General features: G+C 61.9%; 2 protein-coding genes across 11 annotated transcripts in view; one reads left to right on the top strand and one right to left on the bottom strand.

The window, feature by feature from the left end:
* Egfl7 (EGF like domain multiple 7) overlaps positions 1–6143 on the top strand; it is an 11781-nt gene extending 5638 nt beyond the window's left edge. For 2 of the 8 annotated variants that reach the window (XM_015505778.2, XM_015505775.2), the window contains exons 3-10: positions 2282–2403; positions 2575–2691; positions 3645–3760; positions 3937–4049; positions 4121–4285; positions 4859–4923; positions 5496–5658; positions 5771–6143. In XM_015505778.2, coding sequence (XP_015361264.1) covers positions 2282–2403; positions 2575–2691; positions 3645–3760; positions 3937–4049; positions 4121–4285; positions 4859–4923; positions 5496–5658; positions 5771–5793 — 884 coding nt within the window. In that variant the 3' untranslated portion in view covers positions 5794–6143. Of the gene's footprint in view, positions 1–2281; positions 2404–2574; positions 2692–3644; positions 3853–3936; positions 4286–4858; positions 4924–5273; positions 5402–5495; positions 5659–5770 lie in introns of those variants that run through there. The other 6 variants (XR_001505718.2, XM_048813309.1, XM_015505776.2 and 3 more) reach the window with 6 other exon arrangements.
* A 431-nt stretch (positions 6144–6574) lies between these two features.
* Agpat2 (1-acylglycerol-3-phosphate O-acyltransferase 2) overlaps positions 6575–15312 on the bottom strand; it is a 20090-nt gene continuing 11352 nt past the window's right edge. For 2 of the 3 annotated variants that reach the window (XM_048813311.1, XM_015505780.2), the window contains exons 2-6: positions 10147–10280; positions 9456–9631; positions 9190–9285; positions 8024–8096; positions 6575–7337 (exon numbers count right to left, since the gene is read on the bottom strand). In XM_048813311.1, the coding sequence (XP_048669268.1) occupies positions 7162–7337; positions 8024–8096; positions 9190–9285; positions 9456–9631; positions 10147–10280 (655 nt within the window). In that variant the 3' untranslated portion in view covers positions 6575–7161. Of the gene's footprint in view, positions 7338–8023; positions 8097–9189; positions 9286–9455; positions 9632–10146; positions 10281–13463; positions 13529–15312 lie in introns of those variants that run through there. The other variant, XM_015505779.2, reaches the window with a different exon arrangement.

Raw genomic sequence — 15312 nt, 5'->3', positions numbered from 1 at the left:
AGAGGTGAGCGCGTGGGGGCCGCGGCTGGGCCGCGCGGGGCTCGCGGACCCCACGCCCAGCCCGGGTCCTGCGGCCGCCCGGGGAGTGGGCCCAGCGGCCTTGAGAAATGGCGCCCCCTGCTGGCGACCTGGCGCCGCGGCCCCTCACCCTGACCCCGGCCTGCGCCCCCCAAGCTGACTCGAGGCCTCGAGGCCCCGAGGCCCCCACACCGCAACCCAGCCCGGCTGGGCCGTCCAGGGGATGTCACGCTCCATCCCCGCTCCCACCGCACAGAGCCGAGGAGGCGGCGGCAGGAGGCGGGCAGTGGAGAGCGCGCCCCCGCTAAGCGCGTCGGGTCCTCCTGCCTCCCGCGCCCCTCCACCCTCTCCCTGGGCGATAACATCCAGACACCGCTTAGGCGCGAGGAGATGGGGCCCTTAGCCTACGGTGGCCAGGGCTCTCCCACTAAGCACCCAGCCTCCCCCAACCCTGTGTGGGCTGCGGGCGGCCAGTCGGGGAGGGGAGGTGGTGGGCAGGGCCCTTGGTTACAGTCGGAGGGGACATGATTGCTTATCAACCTGGAGGCGACGCCACCACCCGCCCGCTGCTCCCCGGGCCCAGTGGCTGAACGGCGAAGGGAAATGAGACTGCCAGCCTTCGCCTGCACCGGCTTTCTCTGGCCTTAGGGAAAGCATGACTTTCAAAAATCGAGTTTCTTTAAGCACGGTTCCCTTTCTAGACAGCCTGAAGTACCTGCGTGCTGTGGATGAATGTTTGGGGCAGAAAGGAGCTGCCCCCAGGCCAAGCTCCACATCCCCCTGCCCAGCACAGGCTAATGAGGCTGCTGGCCCACCTTTTCCTTCCTGTCCCAACTCCCAAGGACCACCTGATTCTTGCCTGGACCAATAGGCCCACCTCCAACGGTTTCCTCCCCCAGGGACCACCTCTAGGGTTAATCTTCCCTAGCCAGGTCTGATTGGCAGGATACACCCCGGTCCAAGAAACTGTCCCTGCCCACTCACAGACTCTGCCCTCCCCTCTACTTCAGCAGAAGCAGGATGTGGGAAGCTCCCCTGCCAGCTGCCTTCCCACCCAGAACCCCACGATACAGGGACCCAGCTTGGAGTTGACCCCAGATGAGTGACCCAGGAAGCCAGCACAGGCTTCCTTTCCCCTCTGGGTGGGGGTTGGCCAGCAGCCAGGGCTCAGTAACCACCTAGGGCTGTCAGAGCAAGAAGGGCCTCAGAGACCCTCATGGTGTCTGAGGAAGCTGAGTCCTGACATTACCCCAGGCTCCACCCTGCCTGTCTGCTGGCCCTTTCCTGCCCAGTGGAGTGGGGAGGCGGCCCTGCAGGGCTAGGGCAGCCCATGCGAGGAGCCCAGCCCTTGAGAAAGCACCATGTCCAGCCTTGGATGTAACTCACCACCCCGCTGGGCTACCACAGGACAGGAGGCAGATGCCCTTCCCCATGCAGACTCTCCACCCCCAGCATCACTGGCTATTAATTCTGGCTGGAGCTTCTTACATTCCCAGGTGGCCTCCCCCTGCCTCCCTGGCCCCCACCCAGAGCCAGGAGAGGGCTGGAGATGGGCTCCGCTGGCATCTGCATTGTGGGTGCCCCTTACTCCCCTAGTTGTGGGCCCTGGGGAACACTGCCCTGGGAACACCAGAGACTGCACATGTGCTTCAGACTGGCAGAGATGCTCCTCGTAGCTGTGGCCTTCCTCCCCTGACCTCAGGATGTGCACCCTATAATGCCTCCTGGCTATGGCGCACCTGCTGGTGGAGGCCAGACACCTGCACCTGATACAGACTTCACAGTGCCCCCTACTGGCTTTCTATTGGCAGACAAGGACTCAAAGTCCAGAAGGGCTGTGATGGGGTGGCAAGTCCCAGGCTAGGCTGAATTCCAGCTCTGCCCACTAATGCCCTGTTAGCAGACTGGGAGCGGAGGTCAAGCTGGCCCCTGCTTCCTGTGACCACAAGGGCCCTAAAACCAGCCAGGGGAGGGAAGGATGACTGGCCGAGCTGGAGCTTTTGGGTGCCCTCAGGTTCAGCTCCCTAGCCCAAAAGGCCCAGATACCTCCTTCCCCAAGAACCCTGGACAGCGGCCTGGCTCTGGCTGGCCACCTGGAGCAGGGGGAGCTGGCATTGACCCTGGGGGCTGTCCCCCTGGTGGGAGGCCCCAGCAAGTGGCTGAGCTAGGCAGGCCTCACAAAGCCGAAGATGCGGACTCCACCAGAGGCTTGGGATAGAGAAGAGTCTGCAGGAGGGCTAATGGGGTCCTGCTTTGTGCCCAGGCCACCCAGAGGAGAAGGCCATCCCTCCTGGACACACAGGCCATGTGGGGCTCTCAGGAGCTGCTTCTAGTGTGGTTTCTGGTGCTGGCTGTGGGTGGCACAGAGCATGTCTACCGGCCCAGGTGAGCCAGGGCTTGGGCCTCAGGGTGCTGGGGTGGGAACCAAGAGCCCTCAGATCCTCCCCCAAGGCAGCCTCCAAATCCCAAGGGGATTCCCTATGGGCTCTCATGGGCCCGGGGCTGGGTGGCTCCTGGCTCTGGGACCTTCTTCTGACCCTGCCTGCCCTGCCACAGCCGCAGGGTGTGTGCGGTGGGAGTTGCCAGGGGCCCCATCTCCGAGTCCTTCGTGCAGCGTGTGTACCAACCGCTCCTCACCACCTGCGATGGGCACCGAGCCTGCAGCACCTACCGGTAAGTGTCCTCAGGACCCCAGACCAACCCTCCAAGGTACCTATCCACCACCTGGCTCAAGAGGGCACCTGACCTGAGATGGCAAGCCAAAGCAAGGCAGTAGGTCTCAGTTGTCTGAGTCCGAGGACATCACTTCCCAGGGAATCCCCCATTTTTCCAGGGGCTGTCCACCCATCTGTACCCTTAGCTTCCAGGGTGCTCAGCCCGCCTGCCCACCCTTGACACCATTGGCTAAAGCTTTCTGTGACTTGGGGTGGCAACTGTCTCAGTCCCTCTGGCTGTACCCAGGGCTCCAGTGGTCATCCTCCCCACGACAGTCCCTGAGGGCATGGATGGAGGCCCCCAGGCCCCTATACATCCGTCAGGTTAACACACCAGCCTTGGGGTCCTGCGGCTCAGGACTCAGCTGCAGGCAGGGTCCTTGTTCCTGAGTTTAGGGAGCTTAGCCTGCCCCACCCAGAAATCTTGGGAAAGGGTAGGAAGGAACAGGATACTTTGTGAGCTCCCCACTAGGGGTAGGAGGCCAGGACTCCACAACCAGGGGCTCCTGATCCCCAGAGGTAGAAGGTGACAACCCCAGGTGCCAGACCCCAGGGAAATGAAGAAGGCCAAGGTTAAGCTGGTTCCGCCAGTGACCAGCTGCAGGACCAGGTTAGGCCTGCCCCTCTGGCTAGATGCCCTCGTCACAGGCTCGGGATGAAGAGGCACTCACGGGCCTGGCACTGTCCCTGCTCTGTGCCAGGCACAGCTGGGGCTTCTTCAACACTGGAGCAGCCACCTAGGGAAATCCAATGCAGTGACTCTGAATTGACATCCCTGGGGAGAGGACCTCTGAGGACACCTGGGAGTGACCCTGTTCTGGTGCTCAGAAGCTGGCAGACCAAGTGGGCAGGGTAAAGCCAGGCCTGGGCCACCCAATTGTCAGCCCCTCTAAGCAGTCCCCACCCCTACAGCACTATCTACAGGACCGCCTATCGCCGCAGCCCTGGGCCGGCCCCTGCCCGGCCGCAATTCGCCTGCTGCCCTGGCTGGAAGAGGACCAGTGGGCTCCCTGGGGCCTGCGGAGCAGGTGAGGGCAGCAGGTCCCAGGACACTGCCGTCCCCAGGTACTGCCACCCTGGGGCCCTGGAGGGTACCTGGCATCAGGATTCCCGCTCCCAGGTGACCAGCAGGGCACCCCTTGCTGCAGAGTGCTCCCTTCCCTGGCTGCTGACGCAGGGCCCTGTCACCCTACACTGGTGACAGGCCTCCCCTACCCACAGCAATATGCCAGCCACCGTGTGGGAACGGAGGGAGCTGTGTCCATCCAGGCCACTGCCACTGCCCTGCAGGGTGGCAGGGTGACACCTGCCAGACAGGTAAGGTTGGCTGTGCCTCCATGAGGGGCCGGGGAGGTCCTCTGTGGGCACCGCTGACCCCCGTTTCCTAGATGTGGACGAGTGCAGCACTGGAGGAGCCGGCTGTCCCCAGCGCTGTGTCAACACTGCAGGCAGCTACTGGTGCCAGTGCTGGGAGGGGCACGGCCCGTCTGCAGACGGCACACTCTGCCTGCCCAAGGGAGGGCCCCCCAGGGTGGCCCCAGGTCCCACAACAGGTGAGCTCACCCCTCCACCCTTACTGCTGGGCCTGGCCTGGGGCAGTGGGCAGGTGGGTGGGCATCACCCTAGATGATCGCCACGTAAGCTCAGCTGGTGCTTCCCCACTGCACAGGGCAGTCAGCCCTGGCCTGGGTTAGTATCACACAGAGAGGACTGAGCCCAGGTGGCTGGGCTGCTGGGCAGTTCTGTGGGTGCAAGGAGCAGGAGGCCCTGCCCCCAGGGTTCCCGGAAGGCACTGAGGGGAGGTTTCCCTGAGGCCTCGCCTCAGCCAAGAGATGCAAGCACCAGCAACCTGGAGAATCACCGTGCCTCCGCTGGTGACGGGGCATTATTACTTTTGGTACGCGCTGTGACACTTCAAACTCGTACCGTGAGTAATAATGCGCCGTCAGCAGCCCCGCACCAGGAGCGCCTCGGACCCCGGGTCAGCACAGCAAGCCTGGCCCTGCACCAAGGGGCAGGGTGGGGGCTGGACGTGCCAGGCGGTCCTCAGGATCAGAGGCCAGCCTCAGGATTGGGTGGGGTGGGGTGGGGACCACCCTCTTGACCACACCTGGATCTGCCTGCAGGAGTGGACAGCATGGTGAGAGAGGAGGTGCGTCAGCTACAGTCCCGGGTGGACATGCTGGAGCAGGTGAGGACTGGGGGGACCTCCCTGATCCTGTGGAGGGCCACAGATCCCCCTCGGCCTCCCAGGACATGACTCTCCCTGAGGGATGGTTGTGAGGCTCCATGGGGCAGCCCAAAGGCCCCCCTTTCCTTCTTCCAGAAGTCTAGGGGCTCTTTGGGCAGGGGCAGTGGGACATTGGCTGGGACTCTTGGCCAGGAGGAGCTGAGCTTGGATACCCCTCCCCAGGCCATGCTTGGAGTGGGAGCCCAGACCCAGAGCCCACCTCCACTTGCCATAGCAGGTCAAGCTTTTGCTGGCCTTCCCACAAAGCCATGGGCTCTGAGACCCTTCTCGTCCCTCTACCGAAACTTCAGACCTTAGGACCAGGTGCCCAGGCCTTGGCCTGTCTGATGTCCTTCAGGCCCACCCAGCTTCTCGGCCCTTCAAGCAGCAGCTCCCTCTAGTGGCGAGAAGAGCCCTGTTGCCAGAGCTGGGGGCCAGCCCTGCCCAGCCCTGCCCAGCCCTGACTGGGCTTAAGTCTTATGCAAGCGCAGGAGGGGCTGGCCCTGGGTCGTCAGCCTCCTGCATCTCCACAGAAGCTACAGCTGGTGCTCGCCCCACTGCATAGCCTGGCCTCGCGGGCCGTGGAACAGGGACTCCAGGACCCTGGCCGCCTCCTGGCCCACTCACTGCAGCAGCTGGACCGCATTGACTCACTGAGCGAGCAGATATCCTTCCTGGAGGAGCAGCTGGGGTCTTGTGAGTGCCACAGCCACCTGCCCTGGAAGCTTGGGAACCATCTCGGGCCAGCGTGGCCACCAAGGGGACAGGCAGGTCTGACCGTTGACACGGCCCCCTCTTCTGCCTCTAGGCTCATGCAAGAAGGAGCTGTGAGGACCCTTCCGCACTGCAGGCTGCACTGACCCACCCCAGCTCCCCTACCTCTAGTCCCCTAGCTGGGCCCGATGCCAGTCCTGTTGATGGCTGTGGGCAGGCTGGGAAGGGCCCTTTCTTTGTCTCACTGCCTTAGAAGGCTCCCAGGGAGGACTTAGGTGTGGGGCGAGGTCCTCTGCATGAACGCTTTCCCGTCATGGCTGGATTTTCCAGGGCCTGGTGGGTCGGAGGCCAGGGAAGGTACGGGGGCTGCATGCCCAGGGCTGGGGACCACTGGGGCTCACTGGGCAGTATGCCTGGACCAGGACAGAGGCCTGTCTTATGTCTGCCAGAATAAAATCAAGACTTGAGCTGCTGTCCATGGATGGTTTGGGGTAGGAGGAAGGTGCTGCCCCGCGCAGACCCACTGCCATGGTGGGGTTCAGGGAAGGCACTCCAGGCCCACCACACCAGGCTCCCGGTGCTGTCAGGGCTGAGGCAGGTGGCCGTGAGCTTCCTGAGGTCGTGATCGCCATGTAAGCTCAGCTGGTGCTTCCCCACTGCACAGCTGGCCTCTGTCCCCCGTCTCCAGGCAGTCAGTCACCCTGCCCCCCCAACCCCACACAGCCATGAGGAAGGCACTGTGGGTGACGGTTGCCCACCCTGCTGGGGCTGGAGGCCTTCTCACTGGACCCTGGGAGGGCAGCTAGCCCAGCAGTTTGGGCAGGCAGCCTGGAAGATTGCCCCTGGACAGAGACCTGGAAAGCCCCCGCACATCCTCTAAGTGACCACAGCTCAACAATTACTTCCAAGAGTTCATTTATAAAAAAGAACTGAGTACAACACTGACCCACAGACATCCTTGAAGCCGGTGGGAGCTGCAGACCCTGCCCTCCAGCTCCCTGTGGCCCAGGCGGGGTGAAACCAGGCAGTCCCAGCCCCCAAGCCTCTTCTCTCCCCGAAGGCCTGATGCAGGCCATGGCCTGGGCCCCTGAGCCTGACTCTGCACCCTGTGGGCCCTGCAGATATACCAGGACCTGGCCAGGGCAGAGGTGTGGCCTCAGTCTGGACATCCCAGGGCTCTCAGTTTCCCCCGAAGGCTTGGGGCTAAGCCTGCCTGAGGCCACATACCAGATCCTGGGGGCACAGGCATGAGGGTGAGGTCCCTCATGCTGGCTCCTTCCAGCTCACTCCTGGAAGAGACATCAGGGGCCTTCATCTGAGGCCAGTGACAAAGGGCTTCCTGCTTCCAGGGTCCAAGTGAGAGCCGGGAGCCGGGGAGCCAGACACGGTGATATTTGGCAGCCTGGGAGGGGGTGTCCCTCTGTCCATTCCTAGTCTTCTGCCTCCCGCCTGCCCTGCCCCAGGTCCCCCACCCCATGGCCAGGGCTACTGGGCTGGCTGGACAGCAGGTCCCTCAATGGCCCCGTTCTCCTGGGGATTCCTGGACAAGTGGAAAAAGGTGCTCCTCATGGCGTGGTGGCAAGTGTCCATGAGCTTGGGAATGTCGGCCACGGTGAGGCCACTGGTGGGGACGGCATCCAGCACCTGGACCTTGATTATTCCTGGGGTGGACAGTGGTATCAGCAGCTGGGGGCCACCTGCTGCTGCCCCAGCCTTGCCCCCACCGGCCACCCTGTCCTGAGCCTGAGCCTTGAGACCTAGACCTGGAGGGCTGGGCCCACCCAGCTCCTGGCCATTGTGGGCTTGTCCTGAGGCGATGCTGACCAATAAAGCTGCTCCCAAGTGCGCACCGGGTGCTTGCCATGGTCTCCCCCACCCGGTGACCACCAATGGCCACACAGGACACTCCCACCCCAGAAAGCCCCCTCTACCCCTCCTGGCCAGCCCCCACTGGACCCCGACATCTGTCCTCAGCAGTTTGGGCTGTGGGGAGATGGAGCTTGGCTCCTCCCCTACTGCCTTCAACCTCTGACCCCCCCAGATAAGCAAGAGTGGCATCAGGGCCCCCGCCTGAAGCCAGCACTGCTGGACAGGCCAGCTCTGTGGCCAGTGGTGGTTCCCTGGGCTGCCCATGTAGCGCCAGGACTGGACGGTCAGTGACCACTTCCACAGGTCCCACCTACAAGGGCCCTGCTTGGGCCCTTCCACCCTTCTGGAGCCTTAGTTTCCTCATCTGAAAAACAGACCCTCTACAGCCCCCTCGCAGGGCCACAGGCCCACGGTGGGGTCACTCCACTGAGCAGCCATCAGGAACGGGGCCCTGGGTATGAGGCTGGCAGGGGCTCACCTGAGGTGAAGAGCTTGGTCTTGAGGTTGTAGAAGGAAGAGAAAGAGGAGTACACCACAGGAACAATGGGCACCTGCCACAGGGACACGCCAGGCTGAGCGGGCCTGGCCCTGCCCTGCCCACCCTCCCTTCCCGCCTGTCCCCCAACTCAGGAGGCCAGTGCAGCACTACCCAGGGGAGAGGCTGGTGCCTCCTGACATTCCTTGAAGGCCCCAGGGTCAGAGCCACCAGTGACAGGTGGCACCTGGGGATAATCATTAACCCAGACTGTCATGGGACCTTGGGACATGGGCAGGCAGACTGCAGAGGAGCAGGCCCTGGGGAGACAGGTGACTGGGAAATCTCTCTTCTCCCAGGCCTTGCCAGTCTAGCCCCGACCCCACGGCCACTGGCAACGTAGAAATGACTCCAGCCCCAGGCCCAGGCAGGAGTGTCTTCTACCCCTTGGCTAGAGGCTCGGGCCAGAGAGCAGGGTGGCTGCAGGCATGTGGGTCCTAGGTGCAACTTCTGTGTCAGCTCAGGGTGCTGGGAAGAGCCTCAGGACTAGGCACTAGGGCACTGAAGGCCACCCACCATAGGGGCAGAGAAGAGAATACGTCTACTGAGCTGTGACCAGTCCAGCGTTCGGAAGACCCTTTCCCTGACCCTGGACAGTGGCTTCCCCCCAACATGAGTCTCCCCAGCATACAGCAAGAGCTAGTGGGCCCCCTTCACCCTCCAGGAGACCCCTTCTCCATGGTGGATACCCCCTGGGCTCCCACAACACCTCTGGGCCTCATTACTGCCCCTGAAGGCTGAGGACCATGAGGCCACGACCCATGCCCGTGTGCTCTGTAGCCTGCCATCCCGGCCAGCCCACTCCCTGGAGGAGTGCTCAGCACAAGCCAGCACAGACAGGGCTCAGCAAGCAGGCCTGGCTCCTCGCCTTGGTCCCTGCTCCTCAAAACCCCCTACTGAGGCAGGCCACTGGCTCTCAGGTGCTGCCGGGGGCAGCCAGTTGCCTGGGCTGGAGGGAGTACTGACCTTAACTGCCCAGTGGTAGAGGGCCCAAGGGCGCCCACCTCAGCATGTGGTGATGAGGCCCTGTCCCCGCCCAGTGCAAGGGATCCCTGAGCCCCATCAGTCACCTTCAGCCTTGAGCCACACTGACCTAGGCTCCCACCTACCTGGGCCTGCACTGCCAGGTGGAAGGCACCTTTCTTGAAGGGCAGCAGGTCCCCGTTGTCATTGCGTGTGCCCTCAGGGTAGATCCACACTTTGAGCTGCGGGGAGAGAGGAGCCGACTATATCCCAGGCTGTCCACTGCCACCTGGACCACCCCAGGGAGGCCACGCTGCCCCTCCTGGGACCACGCAGTGTGGAGTGGGTCCTGAGTGCCCCGTGCAACCCGCAGACTCCTTCTGCCAACAGCCACACCGCGGCCCACACTCACATTCTCCTTGGCCATGCGCTCGCCCAGGTCCGCCATCACGGTCAGGGCAGTGCTGGAGCGCTGCCGGTTGATGAAGAAGACGCCCCCGAGGTACATGACCAGGCCCACTGGCCCCAGGAACAGGAGCTCCCGCTTGGCGATCTGCACACAGCGCTTGGGGAGGATCTCCATGAGGCCTGCCGGCAGCAGGGGACAACCCAGGAGGGGCAGAGGGAGACCAGGACCATGAGAGAGAGGGGCAGAGACAGGCGCAAGAGACGGAGAGAGACACAGAGGCAGAGAGACAGGAGATGGAGAGACAGGGAGAGACAGAGACACAGAGAGAGAGGGAGACAGAGATAAGACAGAAGACACAGAGTGACAGAGGCAGAAACATGGGGGAGAGACAGGACAGTATCATCCCAAATGGACCCCTCACCAGGAAAGAGAGAGGTGACCCCCTGCTCCCCACTGCCCACCTGGCACTCCATCTGGTCTTTGGCCTGACCATCTTTTGGGGAGGTACCCAGCCTGGGTTGCAGTATAGCCCTGTGCCCAGTGTCAGACACAGGCAGCCGGTTGCTTTTACTGTCCAGCCTAAGGGAAGCCAGTGGCTGGAGGGACATCCAGGTCCCCTTCCCATGTCTGCCCAGCACCTGGCTCACCTGCCCACCCCCCCAGGAGCAGAGCACGCATGCCTCTGGTGGCCTACCCATCATGTCCAGGATGCTCTGGTGGTTGGAGATGATGACACAGGGCCGGTCCACCTCCAGGTTCTCCCGGCCCTTGATGTCAAAACGAAGGCCGTAGGCATACTTAAAGGACCGTACAAACCAGCTGATGATCCTGTGGACAGAGGCAGCAGTGAGCAGAGGTCAGTGGCCAGGGGCGTGGCCTAAGGCCTAGGGAAGGAGTGGGGGCCAGGTAGGGAGAAGATGCTGTCCAGGGCCCAGCCTGCCTCTGCCACAGCAGCAGATGGCAAGACAAAGGGTTCAGGAGTCAGGCACTGGATCCTGGGGGTGGCGGGGCTGCTGGCCTCCCCTGCACCATGCTTGCTCAGCTCGCCCAAGGGAGCGTGCCTGGCAGGCAGGTGGGTCCCACCCAGGAGTGGGTGAGGCTAATGATGGACAAGATGGGGTGAGAGGGGTCCCAGCACCCTGCAGAGGCCTGGCCTCCCAGGGGACATCTCAAGTCTCCTATATCCAGTCCTGTCACCCAGAGACTGTCCACAGTGCTGACCAGGCCAGAGGGATGTGGGGTTAGGGGTGGCCTTGGCCCAGCTTTGCACACATCTGGGACAGGACAGGACATTGCCAGTCAGGAGGTTAGCCCATGAGGAGACAGAGCCCAAAGGCACAGGCTCACTCCACAGCCCTCAGCAGGGAGCCTGATCCTTCCCAGCCCTGTGGACAGCAGGTGTCAGGGGATGTGCCACCCAATGACCTGGGGGCTATGGCCCCACACCCTCCGCTGTCCACGCAGATGAGTGCAGCCCTGTCATGTGATCCCCCAGTCCCAAGGGGAAGAGGGACCCCATCCACAGGTCAGTGAAGTAGCTCCCCAGGCTCCGAGCGCAGGCTCACAGCAGAGCAGAGGCATCGGCCAGGGTCCCACTCAACCATGGCAAAAGACACCGTCACATACAGGGCCCTGACCCTCCTCAGGGGTCACCTCTGCACATCAGGCAGGCTCACCCTGCTCTGCTGCCCTCGCCACGTCCATCCACAGAACACCCACCTTCCTGCACAGACTGCCCCGCTGCCCAAGCCCTGGAAACTGCCTTTGCCCTGTCTCCACAGCTGAATCTGAGACCCCACAGGACAGGTCCTTCTGTGACCAAAGCCCAGGCTCCTGACCAGCTGTCTTGCCACAAGGCTGACTCCAGGGAGGGGCAGCTCTCCTGGTGAGGAGAGGCAGGCAGAAGGGCTCTAGGCCTATCTCTCAGCTACCAAAGCAGAGGAAACGGCAACTGAGATCCCTTTACTGCAGAGGGCATTCATATGACTTTTGTTCTTGGTGCTGGGAGTGGAACCCAGGGACTTGGTGCTAGGCAAGGGCTCTGCACTGAGCCACATCCCAGCCCAGAACTCACAGGGTTCACACGGATTGAGCATTCCTGACCCTAAATTCCAAATGCTCCAAACTCCTGAAGATTTTGGACATGACCACACAAGTACAAAATGCCACACCTGACCTCATGCAAGAGGCAGTAGTCAAAAGAGAGGTGCACTGGCAACACTGGCAATACCCACAGAATTACATCCAGGCGTACAAGATGCCCACGGAACACAAATGACCTGTGTCTAGACTTGGGTACCCACGATATGTCATTATGTATGTGTAAACTTTCCCAAGTTCAAAGCCATCCGAAACCTGAAAAACTTCTAGTCCCAAGCACTTTGGATAAAGAATCTTCAACCTTACTACAAATATCGGCACTTCCACTTGCGGCCACATGGGGGAGTCTCGGGCCACATCGGGAAAGGGACTGTGGTCCTCTGGCAGTGGGGTATTCCCCAATTTCCATGCCCCTCTTCTTTTCTCTTGCTCTCTCTTTCCAGTACGGGGATGGAACCCAGGCTCTCATGCATGCTAGGCACCCGCCCTACTTCTGAGCTCTACCCCAGCCCCCACTTTCTAAACTGCAGTAAAACAGAAGGTAAACTGTACCATCCTGGGCTGGGGTCACCTGAAGCCCAAGGGTTGTGCCCAGTGCCCAGCCCAGTGTTCCAGAATTACTGCTGCCAGCTGCCAGGTGGGACTTGGGGCCTGGCTCCCTGATGTGGCCTGGGGCAATGCCCTTGACCTCCTAAGTTTCTGCTACCAGCTGGGAAAGGGGAAGGATGCAGAGGAGTGCCACTCCAGGAGGCTGGGTGGCTGGTGACCCTGGACTGAGGACCAATGGCGGCTGTGACAGGACTCAGCAAGAAAGAACCCACAGTAACTCAGAGTAAAGGGTGCCACGACCTTCCCAGCCCCTCCCGCCAGCACCTGCTCCAGCAGCGGGAGGCAGTTCAAGGCCAGAGACCAGGCCACCAGCCTGGCTGTCCTCGTGGACGGCCACCAACTGACCCTTGCCCTCAGCTGCTGGGCTTGGGTTGGGCTGCTCCCTGGAGACCCAGGCACACTCTTTGGGCAAGACTGGCCAGAAGGCTAAGAGGACCTGGGAGGGCTCACTCAGAGCAGCCCTGCTGGCAAAGAGCAGGCAGGACCACTGATGGCCAGGGTACAGGAGGCCTGAGCAAGGCCCCTGACAGACCAGGGAGCTTTCCAACCAGTGTCCCAGAAAGGGAGCACCAGGGGGAGGGGCTCCCGGTCTGAGCAATGGGGGATGGGGGAGGTGGGACCAGGGCCCAGCAAAGCACTGTGTCCTGTCCATGCATCTGTCCCAGGACCCAGGGCCCAGCAACGCCCTTCTCCACTCCCTAGGTGCATAGGTGCAGGGGACAAGTTGCTGTGCAGCCATGTCCTGGCCACTTGGTGCAAGAAGAAGTTCTGCTGGCGCCTTCCTCTCCCACCACCACGGTGGCATCTGGGACCCTAAGGATGGTGGGGCCAAGGGTGGGGCCCCCAAAGGAATTTGGGGCCAAGAAAGTAATCTTCCCTGTTGGCTGAACCTGTCCTCAGGAGGCCCTGAGGACAGGTTCAGCCAACAGGGAAGATTACTGGACAGGTTCAGCCAACACAGAGCTTCTTTGGGCTTCACTTCCTGCATGTGTGGGTGTAACTGAGGCATCTCCCAGCCACCCTGCCCTAGCGCCCTAGGAGCACACAGGGAAGGACTCTGTGGGCACCTGCCTGGAACCCGGAGGAAGGGCCCATGCCTGGGCCACTGCCCAGGAGAAGTGGAAAGGGAGTAGAGGGGCAGCCCTGCTCTCCCTCTCCAGTTCAGGACTCCCCAGGCATCAGCCTCCAGCTCCTAGCGCTGGGGTGGGCACAGAGGGAAAGCCAAGAGCACTTTGGAGCCACTGCCTGTGGGTTCAAACCCCAGCGGTGTCTCACCCTGGCTTTGAGACCCTGGACACTCACCTTTCCTCCTCCCATCTCACTGCCAAGCCTCTGAACCTCAGTCTCTTCATCAGACCAGGGAGCTTTCCAACCAGTGTCCCAGAAAGGGAGCACCAAGGGGAGGGGCTTCCGGTCTGAGCAATGGGGGCACTGCAGCACACAGGAGGGCCCTTTCCCCTGAGTCTCCACCTCCCATGCTCCTGGCTCCCTTCCCTGACCAGCCACCCAGGGACTGCACCCCTCATTCCCTGCTTTTCAACCCGCCCTGTGCCTGCCCCTGGAGGCCTTCCCATTCACAGCACCCACTTTTCCTCACTGCTGGGAGTCGTCACAGGGATTCTTGGAGTCTGGTGCAGAAGGCAGGGCTGTGGGCTCCTGGGCCTCCAGCCCTGCCCCACCCTCCAGCCCTCCCTTCCCTATGGAACCCATGTGTGGGCAGAAACAAACACCTGTGTTACCCAGCAGTGTCCCAGAGGCCGTGGGCCCTTTACCTGGTGCCAACCAGGAGAGCCTCTAGGGACCTGAGGGTTCTAGCTGGTCAGACTCTCTGGCCCCTGGCTGCGCAGGCAGGGTAGAAGGTGGGACAGTGCTGGTTTGGCTAGCCTGCTGGGTTCATCCACCCTCAGAGAGGGTAGCTGGTGATTGGATTTGGCCCTTGGGCAGCAACAGACCTGGAAGAGCCCGCCAGGCCTCTCCAGACTAGGACATGCTGGTGGAGAGGACACCAAGGAGCTACAAAGGTTCCAGGGACTTCCACTTCATATTTGCTGAAAACAGAGCCCAGCCCTGGGCCCAGGACACCTGCGGCCTCAGAACCCTCTGCTGGCCTGGCCTAGGAAGGATATCACCCCCCAAGGAGCATATCTGCCTGGTACTTTCCAGACCCAGTGGGCCCTTCCTGAGGTCCACACCCTCCACTTTGCTCTGAAGTGCCCAGGGACTTAGGGAGGCTTCCCCAAGGGAACCTCTTTTATCTCCCCAGGCAGTTTCCAGCCTGCAGGGGAGCTGGCCCTTGCACATCATGGCCCTTGCACATCAGGCCTTCAGTGTTTCGTGCATGGCCTAGGGTATCTGTCCTGAGGATGAACTACCTATTAGAAGGGAAATGCCTGGGCTGCCCCTGGGGTCTGCTCCCCTGGACACTGGTCAGAGAGGAGATGGGTCGTCACAAAACACCCACCAGACCCCTGCTCTGCTCCTCAAATCCACTCTCTATCACCCTTTGTATCTGGGCTTCTCAGGCAAAGCACAAGTCCCTGAAGAAGAGCCTGAGATAATGAAATATGGACCAGACTGAGCAGTGTCACCTCCATTGCCAAGACCCACAAAGGGCAGAGATGATGGAAAGTCAGGACACCCTCTCACCCACTGTGCCTGTTAACACAGGAGGAGGTGGGGCTTCAGGGACCACAATGTCCCCATCCTAGGCCAAAGCCAAGAGGCCATTGCAAAAGCCACCAGCTGGACAGTCCAAACAGGGCAGAGAGAAATGTAGCAACAGTCCCTGGGGATGGGGAACAGGCGAAGGGGCAGGAAGGGCTCCTCCCAGGCAGCCACCAACGGTTCTTGTCAACCCAAACTGTTCTCTTCCCTTGCTCAACCCCAGGGCCAAGCTTCCCTGCTCTGAGAGGTGTCCAGAGGAAACTCTCGGCAACTGCCACATTCCTTCCCGTCCCTGCGAGTGCTTGCGGGGGCCGCAGGGGCCAACACCTCCCTCCCTCCACACGGAAGTAGCGCCTCTCAGGTCTCCCCACCTGCCCAAGAGAAGGAAGCAGAAACACGTTCATCACCTGCGCGTCAGCAGGGGACCCAGGGAGAGGTCAAGGATCACTCTCTGCCGCGTGCGCGCCCCGTCCAGTGGCGCTGGGGA

Source organism: Marmota marmota, unplaced genomic scaffold, assembly GCF_001458135.2.
Source record: "Marmota marmota marmota unplaced genomic scaffold, marMar, whole genome shotgun sequence".
NCBI classification, from domain to species: domain Eukaryota; kingdom Metazoa; phylum Chordata; class Mammalia; order Rodentia; family Sciuridae; genus Marmota; species Marmota marmota.
The sequence above is the reverse complement of the archived record's forward strand: the minus strand, read 5'-3'. Positions and strand labels throughout refer to the sequence as shown.